At 38.2% G+C, this 17,480-nt stretch overlaps 1 protein-coding gene across 2 annotated transcripts in view; it reads left to right on the top strand.

Moving 5' to 3' along the window:
* Nucleotides 1-17,480, top strand: part of LGI2 (leucine rich repeat LGI family member 2) — a 43,027-nt gene that overhangs the window by 16,425 nt on the left and 9,122 nt on the right. For both annotated transcript variants that reach the window (XM_069069037.1, XM_069069045.1), the window contains exons 5-7: nucleotides 5,764-5,835; nucleotides 6,567-6,736; nucleotides 13,610-13,774. In XM_069069037.1, the coding sequence (XP_068925138.1) occupies nucleotides 5,764-5,835; nucleotides 6,567-6,736; nucleotides 13,610-13,774 (407 nt within the window). The remainder of the gene's footprint in view (nucleotides 1-5,763; nucleotides 5,836-6,566; nucleotides 6,737-13,609; nucleotides 13,775-17,480) is intronic.

Consider the following 17,480-nt stretch of genomic DNA (forward strand, 5'->3'; position numbering starts at 1 on the left):
TCTTTCTTTCTTTCTTTCTTTCTTTCTTTCTTTCTTTCTTTCTTTCTGCCAAGGCTATGGATAGATTGTTAATGAAGTTTATAGTGATTTGAGTGGCTGATCTGGACCAGACTGAAAAGTCTAGTTGACCCAATTGCTCATTGATCCACTTATATGGCCTTAAAATACAAGTTCTGGTGTTGAGGCAGAAGTAAAATGGAGCTGGTAGAGAAAGTATGCATGCATGCGTGTGTGTGCGTGCGTGTGCGGGTGCATGTGTGTGTGTGTGTGTGTGAAACATAGGGAGGCTTGTTGTCCCTTTGGGGTCCATACTCCTATAATTTTCCAGTGTTTAACTGGGGGTTGGTTAGGTACTTCACAGAGGGTGCACTAAATTCTTTCCGTACTAAGTATAGTTTCTAACATAGAAGACATAGCTTCCAAAGGCACCTAACTTTGCCAGGAAATAGTTTGCAAGTAGGGATACCTGGTTCAACCATCAGTGAACCAACATGGATTTATTGAGCGCATGCTCACCACTTTGTTAGACACAGTGAAAGATAAAGAAATGCAATTAGACATGGTCCTCATCCTTAAAGAATTGACTTCCTAGTTAAAGGGCAAGGCTAACACACATGAAAGAGCAAAAAAAAAATACAAGGCAGTTTGTAATTGAAAACTAAATGGTGTGGTTTAACCTGTATATGTTATAGAGGAATTCAGGGAAAAGAGAGCTCAGGGAAGGCTAGATTGGTGCTTCATGGAAGAAGCAGGGTTTTAGTTGGGTCTGAAGGGTAGGTAGTTAGATGAGCTGAGGGGTGAAGATTAAATAAGACATTCCCTGTCCCCAAGTAACTTGTATTCTAATGGGCAAGAAGGGACAGGAAGAGAAGAGAAGATAGGAACACCAATAACTTGTTTTTAGGTTTCCAGTCCAGGTACTCTTTCTATTCTTCTCTTTTCCTCATCTTTATCATAACCAAGAATATTCCATTTAAAGAATTCCAACTTTGGCTGCATAGGTCAGTCTTTGCCATGTATGCATGGATTTTCAACAGTGCAGATGGAAACTGATGTGGGGAAAATGCAGAAATTTGTAAGTGAACCTTGGGATAGAAAAGGTTCCAAAGCTCCAGTCACTAACATATCCTTGACCCTGGGCAAGTCCATGTAAAATGAACACAATTGTCACCACTCACAGAGCACAATAGAAATTGTAAGGAAGCATGTGAGGCACTGTGACAATCACCAGGGGCACTAAAAGGTATAGCCTGTACCTTTGTTGTTCTGCATATGTATATATGAGATATAGTATATAAAGTAACGGGATTAAAAACAATAACAAATAGTTATGATTTCAGATGAGCATCGTCATTCTAAGTGGTACCCTGAAAGGGTCTGCATTTATCCCAGTAATGTTGTCATTGCAGAAAGAATTTTTCTGGCTCCTCTTTTGGAGTTGCCTTCAAAGGTCATTTATGAACTATGCAAAACAAACAAACAAACAAAACCCCCAAACCCAACATCTCATGACTTTATTTCTGCGATAATTATATTTTGTCTTACCCCAAATGGCGCTATACAAAGTTGATTCTCTCCCCCAACTCCACCCTTATTCATAAAATTTGTTTTCAAATGACTTCTGGATGTTTCCAAGAATGAAATCTATCCTTAAAAGTTAAATATTGTGATACCCTCCCCTACCCTTCCCTGCACTGTCCCATGATGAAACTCAGTGGAATATACTATAGGCTTGAGGGTATTTCTTAGTGAAGAATTTCAAAAATGTTTTGTTCAGTGGCAGCATGGTTAAAATTAATGATGATAATAACAATAACTCACATTTCTGTAGTGCTATAAGATTTAGAAAGGGCATTCCTCACAATAGCTAAGATGTAAGACACGTGGGTATTGTTCCCATTTTGTGGATGAAGATACAGATGCCCATAAGTGAAGGGACCTTAAATGTTAAAAGTGGCCCTTCTCCTGACTCCAGATCTTAAGCTTGTTCTGCTACATCATGAGTAATAACAACAACAGCAACTAACGTTTATATCATCCTCTGAGATTGCAAAGCACTTCATGCATATCATCTCATTTGTGATGACAACTCTTTGAGGTAGGTACTATGGTTATCCCCATTTTACTGATGAGGAAACTGAGGCTGAGAGGTTAGGTGACTTACCCAGGGTTACATAGCCAGTAAATGTCTGAGATTATATTGGAACTTGGGCCTTTCTGACTCCAAGTCTAGCTCTTTGTCCAATATACTCCTTAACTGCTTCAAAATAAGAATAGCATATAGCCCCCCAAGTGACTATTTTGAAAGTACCAACATTCATTTGAATAAGTAACTTTGGGTACATTCATTTTTTTTAAAGTCATATTTCTTTTTTGGTGTAACCTTTACATTTTAGGTTTATTAACTATCAAGGAATAAAATATTCAAATCAATGAGTTTTAAAATGATATGAAATTCATAACCTGCAAAAAATTTACAATTTTTAAATGTATATCAAATTTGGCAAAGTAAGAACCAAATGAATCCTCATTTGCTTCCATACCCTTCTGATATCTTTTTCTTCTGAGTCCTATTTCCTTGTAGTCAGATGTTTTGCATGTCTGTTCCCCTCCCTCTTCCTTCCCCCCCCCCCCAGATATCACAACCTTAGGGGAGCCTGGTTTTTAAAGGAACTTCTCTTCTCGGCAGAGGTTATACTAGGTAATCTCTAAAGTCTCTTTGAACTCTTTAATGCTGAGGAGATTCCCAGATCTCTCATAGGAACCCACTCCTCTGACACACAGAGCTTATTGTCTGGACTTTGTTCATTACCATTCAGTTCCATATTTTACCTTCATGAACCTCACCAGTATCCACATACCTTTATCTGAAACTTGCAGAGTGCACAGAGAAACACAAATCATGCTTTAAAACATGAAAGGGACATTGCTACTCTATGACTTTCATTTAGGGCATTTGCTTTCTCTTGAACTTAAAGTTCCTGAAGGATATAGAATCTTTCAGAAATGAAGTAAACATTATTTTTAGTTGAAATGGAGAGTCAGTGACTTACTAGAGAAATTGTTTTTCTTTCTGGCCTTTAATGTGAATTAAATGATTTCTGAGGTCTCCTCTAGCTTTGGGTTTGATCAAGGTAGGAGATCTAGATAATTTTGGCAACCGGATTTTGTCAGGCTTGTTCTATTACTAGATACTTAGGGTAGTTGCTGTTTTGGTTTGACCTTAGCTCCTCAAAATGTTTTTACTATCAGAGTATTATGAAACCTCAATTAACTGGAACCCAATTTAGCCCTAATTTTATTCAGCCCTGAATGCTTTTACTTTCAAGAGAAAGAGAGCAAGAAAAGTTGTCCATATAAAGGATTTAGGTGTTTGAAAAACGTCTTCAAAACTGTGTCTTGTGGTCAGGTCACATTCACTCTCCTAAACTTTCTACACTGATACACCTATACAGAAGTCTTTTGTGTTCAGAATGATACTGAGGTGCTTAGAGATCCTGAATCATGAGAAAAAGTCAGCCGTGGCTGTTAGAGACTATTTACTCAGGTTGGAAAGTGAAGTAATAAATTTTATTTAATTTGTTATTTTAAAATTTTGATACGTTTGGTGTTGATACAGTAGCTTTATCCTAACAAACCTATGAACAACACCCCTTCCCCTGCAAAGTACATTCCTTGAAAAGTATTAAGTGGAAATCACCCCCCAGAATGATTTCAATTGACGGTGTATGTGGATCTCCACTTTTGCAATTCACGTTTAGCAGAAAGGAAGGGCGCCTGCTTCAGCTTTAATAATTGAGTGCCAGCATCATCCACTGTCCAACTTGAGTTTTGTGGCTGTTGGGTCTTGTCTTTATTTACATTGTCATCATTTTATGTATTCTGCATTTGGTTTTACTTTCTTTGCTCACTTCATCCAAGGCCTCTCACATTTTGCTGACTTTTACATATTTCTTGTTCTCTGTGGCACAGAATTATCCCATTATATTCATAGAGCCTACACTTGGTTCAATTAGCCTCTAATAGTAATACTCATGCTTTAATTTTTGCTTTTTTGATATTAACAAATAGTGCTGTTATGAATATTTTAATACAAACAGGTCTTTTCTTACTGTCAGTGACCTCCTTAGAGGCACAATCTCAGTAGAGGGTTTACCACATATGAGCAGTTTAGTAACTTTTTTCATAATTTCATTCCCATCCCCCACAGAAGTTTGGATCAATTCATAACCCCACCTGCAGGGAATACATTAGAATAGTTTAGAAAGTTTTTTTTAATAAACCTTTATTAATTTTTTTACATTGCTTAAATTTTATCCTGTATCTTTACAGGGATGCAGGGATTTAGGGAGAAATTTAGACAATGTAAAAACTCTCCCTCATTTTAGAGAGGTATCTTGTATCATGAACAATGTTTTTAAAAAAGGAAGGGGAAGAAGAAAAAAATTGGCAAAATGATCAATACATCAAAAAAAAATCTCACAACATATGCAATGTTCCACATCCATGAACCCTCCCCACAACCTTAGCAGAGTTGTGAGGGGAGGTGCCTAGAAAGATTTTTTTCAATAATGAGTTGAAACAGAAATGGTATCCTAAATTTAATGTTGGTTACTTCAATTTTTCAAAGGCTCCATGATCCCACCCCTAACTCATCTATACCTCTACACTTTTTTTGTTCTGATTGACTTCTTTCCATACCCTCCCATAAAACCTCAGAAAAGGGTCTACCAGGTATGCTAGGTGGATAGGGGGCTGAAATGACTTCACACAGATACCAGTGCAGTTCTCAGGCTTTCCATATGTTGTATCTCACTCTCACTACATGACTGACCCATTTCCTTTTCCAGTTATGGAATGACTGAATGTCTTTTGGATGATATCTCTTCTTGCATATTTTCTCATAAAATCATTGTTGGCCATATGCTGTAGTTGACTTATCTTTACATTGTCCTTTGGGTCGCACCCAGCTTTGATTCTTCAGATTATTACCAGAGGACTCACTTTTTGGTGTTAAAAAGATCAGTTTTTATTTCAGAGAAAAGCTTGGGTTTATTAAAAACATGATACTACTTCCCAGATTCTTCCTATTTCTTGTGCTAAGAATTAACTTTTGGTTAATGAGAAAATAATTGCTTATAACAGGCCATTCTCTGAAGAGCTCAGGTCCTTGGGGATCTGCTAAGGTTTAGTTTCTTTACACATTCAAGCTTCAGAAAGTGACACATAAAGATAACTTTGTAACCAGGTGCTTTAATGAGTCCTTTTTCAAAGCCCTTTCTTGTATCTATTCTCAAGACATTAAAATGATGGTGGATGGACCATGCATAATTCCTTGAAGGAAGGAATGATGTCATATAATCATAGAATATTAGTATTGAAAAGGACCTTAGAGGTTATCTACTACTGTCTATCATTTTATAAATGAAGTTTTATTTTTTTCCGATGAAATACTTTATAAATTGTTCTTGAATTAAAGAGGCAGATGTTTAATATTACTTAGTGATTGCAATCATATATTATCATGTAATTGTGATTTATTGTCCTAAGAATCCAAACCCTAAAATACAGTCTCAGTAGTCATGCTTTTTGTGTGTGTGTAACTAACTGATTTCCTAAACCCAACATCCACTGACAAAGTTGAATATTTCTGAGTTGAAGGCATTAGGTCTTTATTTTAGATCATTAGCTTTATTTAAGTGACTTCAGAATGAAGAGGAATAAAGTTAATAACCATATTGAAATATAACTTTCTTCTTCCAGTTCTTTGGCCAATAACCACATAAAAACACTTCCAAGGGATGTCTTCAGTGATTTAGATTCACTGATTGAACTGTAAGTAATGCAAACCACATTTATATTTGCTTGCCATTATGGTCCTGTTAATTGTGTATTTTAAATGTTTCCTCTATCCCCTTTTGTTTGCATTCTTGCTGAAATCTGTGATAAAACTATAGTAATTGTGTTATTTGTATGTATATTGTGTGTACAGTGTGCATTGTGTTAGCTTTTGTAATTTTCAAATGCATTTTTTATTAAGATTAAGTTAGACCTTAAAGGTGGGCCCTGCTACTCTAAAGCCCCGCACCCTACCCTTATTGCTATTGGCTATTACTTATTTCATGGTGTTTGTCAATTTTTGGTTTTGGCCAGGCTTGGTTTAGACAACTCAATGTTTCAGTTGTGCTTGTGAAATATTTTCCTGTTATGTCCTGTTTGAGTGGGTGAAAACCTGTGTCAATAGGATTCTTATACCAAACTTGTTTTGCATGGAACAGTGACAATTTAAATAGTATTTGAAGAGAGGGTGATGCTTCATCCTGACAGAGTTTTTTCAGTGAGTAACAAGTGCTCTCTCTTTACCATAAAACTAAAATCCTGAGCCCAGAAGACCTTTAAATAAAATTGCTGTGACAAATGAAAAGAAGTAGGTTGCAATGATTGGGAAATTTCAAAAAGCAGATCCAATGTCTTGGGCAATTAAATATATTAGGATACTAACAGTGCTACTGTTTTGCATTACTACCAACCATTTCAAACATGTCTATTTCTGTGTGTTTTTTTAGAGATTTAAGGGGCAATAAGTTTGAGTGTGACTGCAAAGCCAAGTGGTTGTATTTGTGGTTAAAGATGACAAATTCCACTGTTTCTGATGTCCTATGTATTGGTCCACCAGAATATCAGGAAAAGAAGTTAAATGATGTGGCCAGTTTTGATTATGAATGCACCACTACAGGTATTCAGAATGTATCTTTTTAACCACACCATAACTGATTGAAGATTCATATTTAGAACCATTTCTTTTTTTATTATCTGTTAGAATGTCTATGGGGAGTGGAACAGAATCTTCAAAGGGGAGATGTTCTATTATTAAAACTATTGTAGGAAGAATTCACAGTTCTAGATGAAGTTAACACAATAGGGTAAGGAAAAAGAATTGGAGGTGAATTTTTATTCCAAAAGAATATTAAAGGAGTCAGGGAATTAAAATTCCACTAGGTCTAATCATGATCTGCCCTATGATTCCTATTTCATTAGTCAGCCCTTTGACTCAATAAATCAATCAGGCAGCTCCTTGAGAAAGGGTATGGTTAGGTAAATTGCAATTAGTGTTAAAATAGAAAGTGGATCAACAATGAGTGTTTATACATCTGGGGGAAATCTTTTTTTATGGCAATTTGATTTTTTCTCATAAGTCATATCCTGAGAATAACCTCAAGGTTCCAGTTTATGTCTTTTTGAAGGTTGTCAGATAACAAAATTAAAATATTAACTGCATGGAGTAACACAACAAAATATCAGTTATATGTCTTCAAGATGAAAAGATCTGAGTTTTTGCCTTTTAAGGCAAGCTTTAAAGATAAAGTGAATCAATAAAGGAATGGTATGAAAGTTGCTTACCAAATATATAAAAATAAGCATTCAGACTGATAGTTGATATCTCCAAAGCCCCAGGGCATGCTAAAGGAGAAGCTAGGAGAATGAGGAATGCAAATTCAAGGGGAAAAAAAAAAAGTGAAACTAGGTAGTCAGAGTGAAAAACATGCAACAGAATGTTCTAGCTGGGAGACTTCCCTGGAGATCATCTGGAAATTATGCACAGGAGGAGACTGAGGCTCAGAAAAAGGGAGATGATTTGCCCAGATTCACATAGTAAGTGGCAGAGGCAATACTCGGACCCATTTTCTGGATTCATATCCAGTCAGAGCTTTTTTCCTGTACCAGATTGCCTGCATTTGTTATTTCAGGGTCCATTCAATGAAAAAAACCAACCAACCAACCAACCACAAAGTGAAAGTGATTTTTAAGAATTTGACCTTTGTAAATAGGTGGCCATGCAAGCAATGTCTTGGTCTAATGGAAAACCTGGAATTTCAGGAAGACCCTGAAATTCCGTTCCCATCTTGTCATTCATGTCTAGACAGGGATTTCTTTGTGTGGTTAGATCCTTAGAGATTAAATGTGAATGTGCTTTAATCCTTTGCCAAATACTAGGGAAACCATTTATTATCTATTGGAAACCCATCAACCATTGATATTTATGCCAAATATTCCTGTCCCTACCCTCCACCAGACCTTTTGTCTGATCTTCAGTTTTTTATCCTCTCTCTTTTCCCCATCTCTGCCCTTCAGTGGAGAGACATGCTCTCAGTAATTAACTTGGCCTAGTACGTCCTGTCCTTCCTCCCTGTTCACTCCTCTATCTCTCCTTGTATCCTGGAATATGAACACATTGTCAATTTTAGAATATTAGGGTTCTAATGTTCTAATGGTCTAGAAAAGTGAAGTCTTCCTGACTCCTTGGGACAGAGGGGAGATCTGGGTACCCGAAAAGGCTCTATGTTAGGGGAGATTCCTGAAGTAGAATCCCATGAAGCATCACCTAAAAAAGTACAGGATCTGAATTCAAATCTGCCTTCAAACACTTAACTAGACATGCCACCTTGGGCAACTCACTTAACCTCTGTTTACCTCATTTTTTCTCAACTATAAAATGGGGATAATAATAGCACTTCCCTTTCAGGGCTTTTTTGGAAAATCAAATGAGATAATATGTATATAGCACTTAGCATAGTATCTGGCACCTAGTAGGAACTATATAAAAGATAGTTAGGGGGCAACTAGGTGGTGCAGAGAATAGAGCACCAGCCCTGGAGCCAGGAGGACCTGAGTTCAAATGCAGCCTCAGACACTTAACACTCACTAGCCGTGTGACCTTGGGCAAGTCACTTAACCCCAATTGCCTTGCCTTCCCCGCTCCAAAAAGACAAATAAAATAAAATAAAAGATAGCTATTATCATTGAAGTGCCTTGGTAATGAGGAGGTGGCTTGGTCCAAAGTGGCCAGCACCTGAAATCTGCCCCAAACCTGGAATGCATAGGGTAACAGAGGCCTGATAATGGATTTGAAACCATGCAGAATCAATGGCTTTTCATTCATTAACATGAATTAGTCAGCTCCTGACTGTTTTGGGGAGCGTGGTGTCGTAAAACTTCCTGATAAAGGGAAAAAATAGCAATCTTTGGCTTTGTTTTTTTTTCCTCTCCTGTAACAGGAACCAACCACCTAGTCTTTGGTTTCTTTTTTTGCAATGAAATTGGCACAGAAAAATTATGACCTGCCCAGTCCATAGAAACACTGCATTGTAAAAATTAGGTCAAGAAATCATGAGTTATTGGCTTCCTCTTCTTTGCTCAGACTCTTCTTTGCTCAGACTCTCCTTTGCTCTCTCTGTTGCTTCAATAAAGGCCAGAGGAGAAGCTATCTGGAGGAACAATACCAAGAAAAACAGAAAGCCCAAAGCTAGAGCCTGTGCTAAGTATTTGGAAAGGGGTCATTTTTGTAGTTATGTCATTTTCCTCCCAAGTCGCAGTTTCACAAATGGAGCATTTAAGCTTGCCAGCCCCGTTTGCCCCTACAGAGGAGAGGTGGGCTGTTGTTTCTTCTGTCCTATAGCAAAGCCACAGAAGCCATTAGCACTAGGAATCACTGCTGTGAAGTTTCACCCATGCATATTGAGCTCACAGTTCCATTTCCCCTACCTCCCACCCCCAGCTTCAGGCTAATTTTAGCTATCTCATAGTATTACCTGTGTAAGGTGAAGTCGCCAGATTCCTTTGCAGGAGTGAATTTTGCATCCTAATTGCCCCGTTGTCTCCCTTGTTTCAGGGGCTAATGAAAATGCAAACAGAAGTGATGCATTAATGTGCAGTCTCTGTCCCAATAGGATTTATATCATGTTTAATTTATTTAGTAAGTGTGCTATAAATAGTCGCATGAAATTCTGTTGATTCCAGTGGGAGTCAGATTTAAATTGTAACAGCCCCACTGACATCATGAACTTGATCCAACGAGAAGATCCAACGAGTGGCAGCTCTGACTCCAGAGAGTGCTATTAATTCTTTATCACTTATGAGTTGATGTCATGCCAATATATGCAGTCTTTGAGAGGCTTTCAGGATGAGGATGCTTTTTCTAACTGCTATTTAATGGTAAATGAGGGATTTTATGTAAATGCCTTCAATCCCCACACACCTTTTCCTTTCATCCTTCCCTTTTGTCTAAATGTCTCCCATTAAGAATTAGACTCACGGTTCCAGCTATTAACTGATTTTGTTATGCCAGATATCCAGTATATATAAAGTATATGCAAACACTTTTACAAAAAGGATTCGGCAACAGGAGGGGCATAATGGGACCAGTAAAGAATAGAGCTTCTAGAATTTGTTTTTTTAATTACCTTCCTCTTTTTGCAGTTATAACTTCTCATTTCATGACTCTTTAAAGAGGAAAACTGCTGCTGAATTACAACACCTGCCAATTTCAAAGAACCACATATTTAATGGAACATTAATGTATCTGAGAATTAAGAGTGCAGTTAGGAGACTAATGTGAACCAGGAAGAGTCATGAGTTATGAGTGAGATGGGACTTGTTTGGCACTCTTGGCAGATTTGGGTTATACTTATAAAACAGGAAACCCAATAAAGAAAGCTGAAAGTCATCTCTGTTGTAATTAAAAGAACAAAGCTGCATTCTTTGTATCCTTCTCTACATCCTTAGAACAGTGAACATGTAACTGCCACCAGCTCCCCCTCTTTCCCCCTTTTTCATTTGTCATCTTTATATTTACAAGAAAATTGGCAGAGCTTTGTTCTTCCTTTTCCATGAGCCCTGTCAGCAAAAACAGGGGGAACCTGGTTTTACTCATTGCTGAGTATCTGTAGCAAAGCCTAAATATCTGAACTCCAGATTTTATTAGTGTTGCCTTCCTGTCTGCTGATGGACAACTTACTCTATGGTCACCCTGATCTCTTTTCTCTTCCTACCTCTTGTGCCTAGACTGTCCCACTCATCTCCTGTCTATCATGGAGTGAAGCAGTATCTTTTCTGCTCCAGCCATCTCTTCCCTGCCAGCATCAATTCATTCAGCTGGGGCCTACTGACAGCTATAGCTTTTGGCCGAATAAGGTGACAAAAGGAGCCTCTCCTGGCTTTTTTTCTAAGAGATGTCCAAGTTTTACTGAGACATTCTATGTGAGAAAGAGTCAACAATCATTAAGCCCACAAGTATTTATTGAGTGGGCAGCTAGGTGGTGCCATAGTGCATGGAGCCCTGGGCTTGGAGTCAGGAAGACTCATCTTCCTGAGTTAAAATCTGACCTTAGACACTTACTAGCTGTGTGACCCTGGGCAAGTCACTTAACCCAGTTTGCCTCTGTTTTCTCACCTGTAAAATGAAGGAAACAACAAACCACATCAGTATCTCTGCCAAGAAAACCCTGAATGGGGTCATGAAGAGACTGAAACGTGATTTATTATGTCCTGGAGTCCTAGTACTAGGAGTATGGAGGGTACAGAGGAAGAAAGTGTTGTCCATACACCTGGCTGGCAAACAGAACTAGGATTTAAAAATGATCACTACCAAGAGAATATGAGTTTAATTGTGACTGGAACAGAGGAGGTGGCAGGTGCAGTGACCATCCTTTCTTAGACCCATGCCCTCACTTCTTTATTTATTTGATAAATAGTCTCCTGCTGTTTTCATCCCTTACCTCTGCCACTGCTTCTCTCATCTTTCCCTTTTTTGGTCATGTGCAATCCCTCACATTCTCTCTCTCTCTCTCTCTCTCTCTCTCTCTCTCTCTCTTTCTCCTTCTCCTCTGTCTCCCTCCTTCCCTTCCCATTCTCCTGACTCTTCCCTAAATGACTCCCTCTTCCTTCCCTCCAACTTGCCCTTACCAATTGAAGTGACTTTAACGAGACAATTCAAGCAAAAATAAAATTAATAAGTGTTTATTGAATGCCTACTGTGTGCAAGAGCAGTATGAGGAATAAAAGCATAAAACTGAGTAATTTCTTCAAATGTTTCCCTGTCTATTGGAGAAGATAAGGTATACACATATTAAAAATTAGTAATAGATATAATAGCTTAAAACAAAGAGAGGATATAATACATACTCAACAAGTGGTACAGACAGTAAGTGCCAGGAGTCTTGAAGTGAGGGAATGCTTGATTGGGGTGGTCACAGAAAGCTTTGTGGAAAATGCAGTTCTTGTGCCAGATCTTAAAAAATCAATAAGATTTTGATTTATGGAGAATGGAGGAGACAGGAAAGGGCCTATTCCTGGCATAAATCACTTACCATTATGCCATCAATCTACAATGCTTAAAAGTTAGCTAATATTTAACTTGGACCCTATTGACAACAGCAGGGCAGTGTGGTGTAGTGGAGAGAGAATAGCTTTAAATCCAAGAAGTCCTGTGGTCAAGTTCCATCTCTGATACTAATTGACTGCCTGACACTGGGCAAATCACTGATACCCCTAGATACTTCTCCAAGACTGAAGATTGCAGAGAAACCAATCTGCATCAGCAGAGGGACTTTCCTTACCTAGGAATTTCTTAAATAAATGAAAGTGTAGGTCTAATCTTTATCCCCTGAGAGCATCTGGGTAAAATTTATCCATTTATTTTGTAGGCTGATCATTGGTCACAGGATAGTATTTATTATTTGATGTTTTTTTGGAGATTCTTCCAGCCCCAGATTTCTCTAGGCCACATAGCTACTATCCAGCATCACTTCTTAGAAAATATTCCCTTAATTCTCACCCAGTTAGACAGGTATGCCAGCATCTGAGTGCCATGCTAGGTATCTTTTGTAGAGAGATACAGGGAGGAACATTGAGCTGCCTCAAAATGCACTGAAAATAAAGAAATTGCTAATGAGATGGTAATGAGAAATAATCAATCACCTGTGGCTACCCAAATCCCACAGTAACTCCCCAACTTCTCTATAGAATCAGGGAGTCAATGAGTAACTAAATTCATGTTATTTCCCCATTCCTCATCACAGATTAACCTGCAAGTCACTAGCATGGCTCTTGAAGGAGCCTAAATAGAAAAGAAATGCCACTGAGACGCCGTAGTCATTATTATTGCCTGATTCTTATAAGACAGGTCAGGTTTTCCAACATAAGCTTGACAGCCTCCCTTTTCAGTATTTTCTGTGCTATTGTTTTCACTAATTAGCCACAGTTTTTCCATCAGAAGCCCAGGATCTGAGAGAACAGGTATGTCAGGCTGCCTTTCTCAGTTCTTAACTTCACAAAAATTCATCTGTTGAACAAAAACAATAGACTACACCTGAGGCTTGAGGACGTGATTCCATTTCGAAATCTGAAGGCTCTGTAGTGAAACTGACACAGTGCGCAAGGTTTGCGTCAACTTCTCAGATTCGGTTTTTTGACATGCGGCCTCTGTGGCATATAGTCTTTCCCCCACAACTTTAAAAGCTGTTCCTGCCAATTTTATTAGAAAGATTTGAAACCCCTTAACTTACTTCTAAAGTCACTCACCTGGAGGGAAACTTAATAGGAGCAGTAACATAGGCTGCAAATCCTGTGCAAACCATAATCTTTCCAGGATCCCCCACAGTGAATTCTATTTTGATGCTTTTAGTGAGTCTAAACATGTTGTCTTTCCCTTGTCTCTCCCTCACCAGTCTGGCAGTACTATTGATAAATGAGGCAAGAGATGAGTGACAGTGAGTACTTCCAGTGGGTGATTTTTATGGTCATTGTTTGTTTTTTTAATTTCTGGTTTTAGATTTTGTGGTGCATCAGACTTTGCCTTACCAGTCTGTTTCTGTGGATACATTCAACTCTAAGAACGATGTTTTTGTGGCCATTGCACAGCCCAGTATGGAAAACTGTATGGTCTTAGAGTGGGACCACATTGAAATGAATTTCAGAAGCTATGACAATATTACAGGTACGTTTATGGCCCTAAATGGTTTTATCTGCCAACATTCAGCATTGTCTAAGGCCTATGAAAGAAGAAATGTTCTCTGTCATAAAGGGAGATCTTGGAAGCTCGACTCCATAAATGCATCCTAGCATACACACAACACACATTTTCTCTCTTCCCTCTGCTCTGTGTTGTTCTTTCTGTCTGGAAGGATGACAATATTCTCTGGTGATTCTCGTCAAGTGAGGTTAAGGTAGGGGGAGAGAGAAGAAAAGCAAATTTATCATTTTTTGCCATATTACCAGGTGCTATTGGTAGGATATGTGTTTAAATGAAATGTCCAAGAGTGCTGATAGGTCCTAGCGTCATCCAGTTTGGGTTTCAGGTCTTGGCTAACAGGGCAATGTCTAACGGTGCTACATCTGATTATAAGTATATCATCCTATTAGCCAGGCTAATAGCCCTTTCCTGGCTTGTGTCGTCATTTTCCCAGCTGACTTTGTGAAGTTTCTAGAAATACAAGATCAATTAGGGCAGATCAGGAACATTTCTTTTGTTTTATAACTACTCTAGAGAATCTTGACAGTCGGAGTTGATTCTAGAAACATAGAGCAAGCAGTGAAGAGAGACAGACAGAGAGATATTCCAGGGGTTCTAGGCCACGTTGAGGTGTAAGGAATGCACTCTCCTGGATTAATCCCCACGCTCTTCCGTGTCCTCCATCTTGGAGAACCTCAGCTCGCACCCAGCTATTACTATTCCAGCATCTGATCATAGAGCTAAGCCCACTATGTAGCCCAGTAGTTTTTGGGGGGTTTTTTGTAGCCGAAAATGGTGAGAAATAGTGCTTCTGGGAAAAATCAGCCCACATAACACTTCTTTTTCCAAGTCCTGACATAGACCTGCCTCCTTTTCCTCACTGATGATCTGGCTATGGCATCACATAGTACACATACTCATAGTCATAGAATATTAGATGTGAAAAAGACCTACCTCATAGAACACCTAGTCCCTAGGTGAACATCTTCACTGATTTCAGATCCAGCAATCCTCCGCTTCTCTCCCTTACCCCTAGCTATACAAGGTCACTCCGCAGGTAAATGACAGGGCTATTTCTTTTGATTCTAAATGTGATTTCCTTACTACTTTACCCCATAGCTTTTTATTTTTCCTATGGGAAAGTGGAGATTCTCTCTACCCTCATAAAATTGTGAAAGGTTACTCCAAGCCGTCTCATAATAGAGCCAATTCCCTTAACATCCAGGCTGCCTGACCCTGACCTAAGCACCTAAATTGGACTTCACAACATTGCTTGGGAGTCTGTTGAGTGATTCTGTGCAATGGAGTTTAGTCTTGTTCAGGCTGTAAGAACCAGTTTGGAACCCCTCTCCTGAGGAGTTCCCTCTCCTGAGCAGAGACAAATTTCTGTGGAGCTGCCTTTTTTTTTTTCCTTTTCCTTTTTTAAATTGCCTGTGGCGATGTCACTGTGCTCAGCTGATTTCAATTAGACCCTTCAAGTTGAAGCTGGGTGAATGATTTAGCATGCTGGCTTCTTAAAAGGCCGCAGTGATTTTGAAATTTTGAAATGGCAACAACATACATTATATATAAAATTAATCATTTAAAAATCATGAGAAAATGGTTTTTTTTCATATTATCAGTCTCCCTAAGGTGGTTAAACTTAGTTCTCCTCACTCCCCAAGATGGTTTATGCCCCCTCCAAATTTTGAAGCAACTGAATCCTTATAACTTTGAATTTTGATAACCATTAAAAAGTTTCTCTCTTGTAAAGATAATTTTAGAGACCTCCCATCAATAGGGCATGTGTTATTTCCTAAGTTGTATGATGGATTTGCATTGGCCTCTTTATACATAGTTAAGTAGCCTCTCCCACCCCATCCCACCCCCCATGTCCAAGGGATAGTATTTTGGAAGAAAAATACTGACTAAGGGTATATATCTATGGACATATAATAGAATGAAATCAACTAACCCAAATGGGGTCATATAACGGATAGAAATCAACTTACTTGGAGTTCATAAGCGCAGGTTTCTAACCAACTAAACTAACTAATCCTAGTCCTGAATGGATTAGTGGCATGCTTTTTTTTCTATAACACATTTGAAACCCATGGAGTCCAAGCTTTCTCAATGGGTTATTTAATCTTATTTTGTTAGGTCGTCAAGTAGAGTGTTTTTCTTGGATCTAGCGAGACTTGAAAATGAATCCTACTTTAGATGCTATCCTTGTAATTTAACTTCTCCTGTCTTTAGATTCCTCATCCATAAAATGGGGCTAATAATAGCCACATGTATCATGGGATTATTGTGAAGATCAAAAGAGATTTATCTGTGTGTGTATATACATGTGTACATGTATATAAATAAAAGTATGTATGTATCACATGTATGTATATATTATGTATGCACATATGCATATATAAACATGCACATATATGAAACCTTTTGCAAATTTTCACCAGTACTAGCTCTTATGATGTAGAAGATTGTCCTAGATGCTTTCTGAGGTTCCTTCTAGCACCAGAGCTATGATTCTATTGCTGTTATTGTTCTGTTATGATTATGGCACTGGGTTCCACACCCAGCCACATTCATTTTATTTAGGATCCCTGTTTATGAAGTAGGATATTAAAAAACCCTAATTATCTTATTTTAGATGAGTATACCTGGAGGCTCTTTGCTATAGAAAAGAAGAATAGACCGGGTAGGATTATTTTGTTCAGTCAGCTGCTTCTGCATGGACTATTTTTAATGCCTTCATTTACATCAGTCATTTCTCAATATCTCCCCTTCCCCATCTTGCGCGCATACATACACACACACATGTGTATACACACACAGGCATACACTGACCCTGCTTTTGCAAAGCTGACAAAACAACCCCATATGATGATATAGCCAACACTCCATGCCCATTGTCCCCCTACATCTCTACCAAGAGGAAAGAATAGATACATACACATGTGTATATGAGTGCATATACATACATACATTTATATATATATATATGTAATACACATTTAATCATCTATTCATTAGAACAGTTCAGCTGACCTCAACTGCCTTTTGTCTTCTTTTCTTGTGCATTATCAGAATCATTAGATATATTGTTTTCTCGGTTTCTCACTCTATCCCTTCATACAACTCTTCCCATATTTTTATGAATCTCTTGTAATCATTGTTTCTTTTGGCACAGAAATATTCTATTGCATTCACATACTATAATTTGTTCTACCATTCATTCTCCAATTAATGGATACTTACTTTGTTTTCAGGTTTGCTTTTGTTTTTTTTTTCTACCACAAAGTTATGTTATTTGGCACTGACTTTTCTTGGTAACCTTGGGTAAAATGATTCCTCTTTAAAAAATTTTGTTTCACTTTTCCATCCAGGAGATCAGATCACATGTGTGTGTGTGTGTGTGTGTGTGTGAGAGAGAGAGAGAGAGACAGAGAGACAGAGAGAGAGAGACAGACAGAGAGAGACAGAGAGACAGACAGAGAGAGACAGAGAGACAGAGAGACAGAGAGAGAGAGAGAGAGAGAGAGAGAGAGAGAGAGAGAGAGAGAGACATCCACATAACAAAAAAAAATTTCTGGTTCAAGTCCACTAATTTCAAGATGTATTTTATACAGTAAAACTCCAGTATGCCAAAATACTTAGGACAATTACTTTTAGGAAATTTGATCTGTGATTTACAAAGCCCTTT

Source organism: Petaurus breviceps, unplaced genomic scaffold (genome assembly GCF_028583685.1).
Source record: "Petaurus breviceps papuanus isolate PSGF00001 unplaced genomic scaffold, PetGlider_PUasm1.0 140, whole genome shotgun sequence".
Lineage (NCBI taxonomy): Eukaryota > Metazoa > Chordata > Mammalia > Diprotodontia > Petauridae > Petaurus > Petaurus breviceps.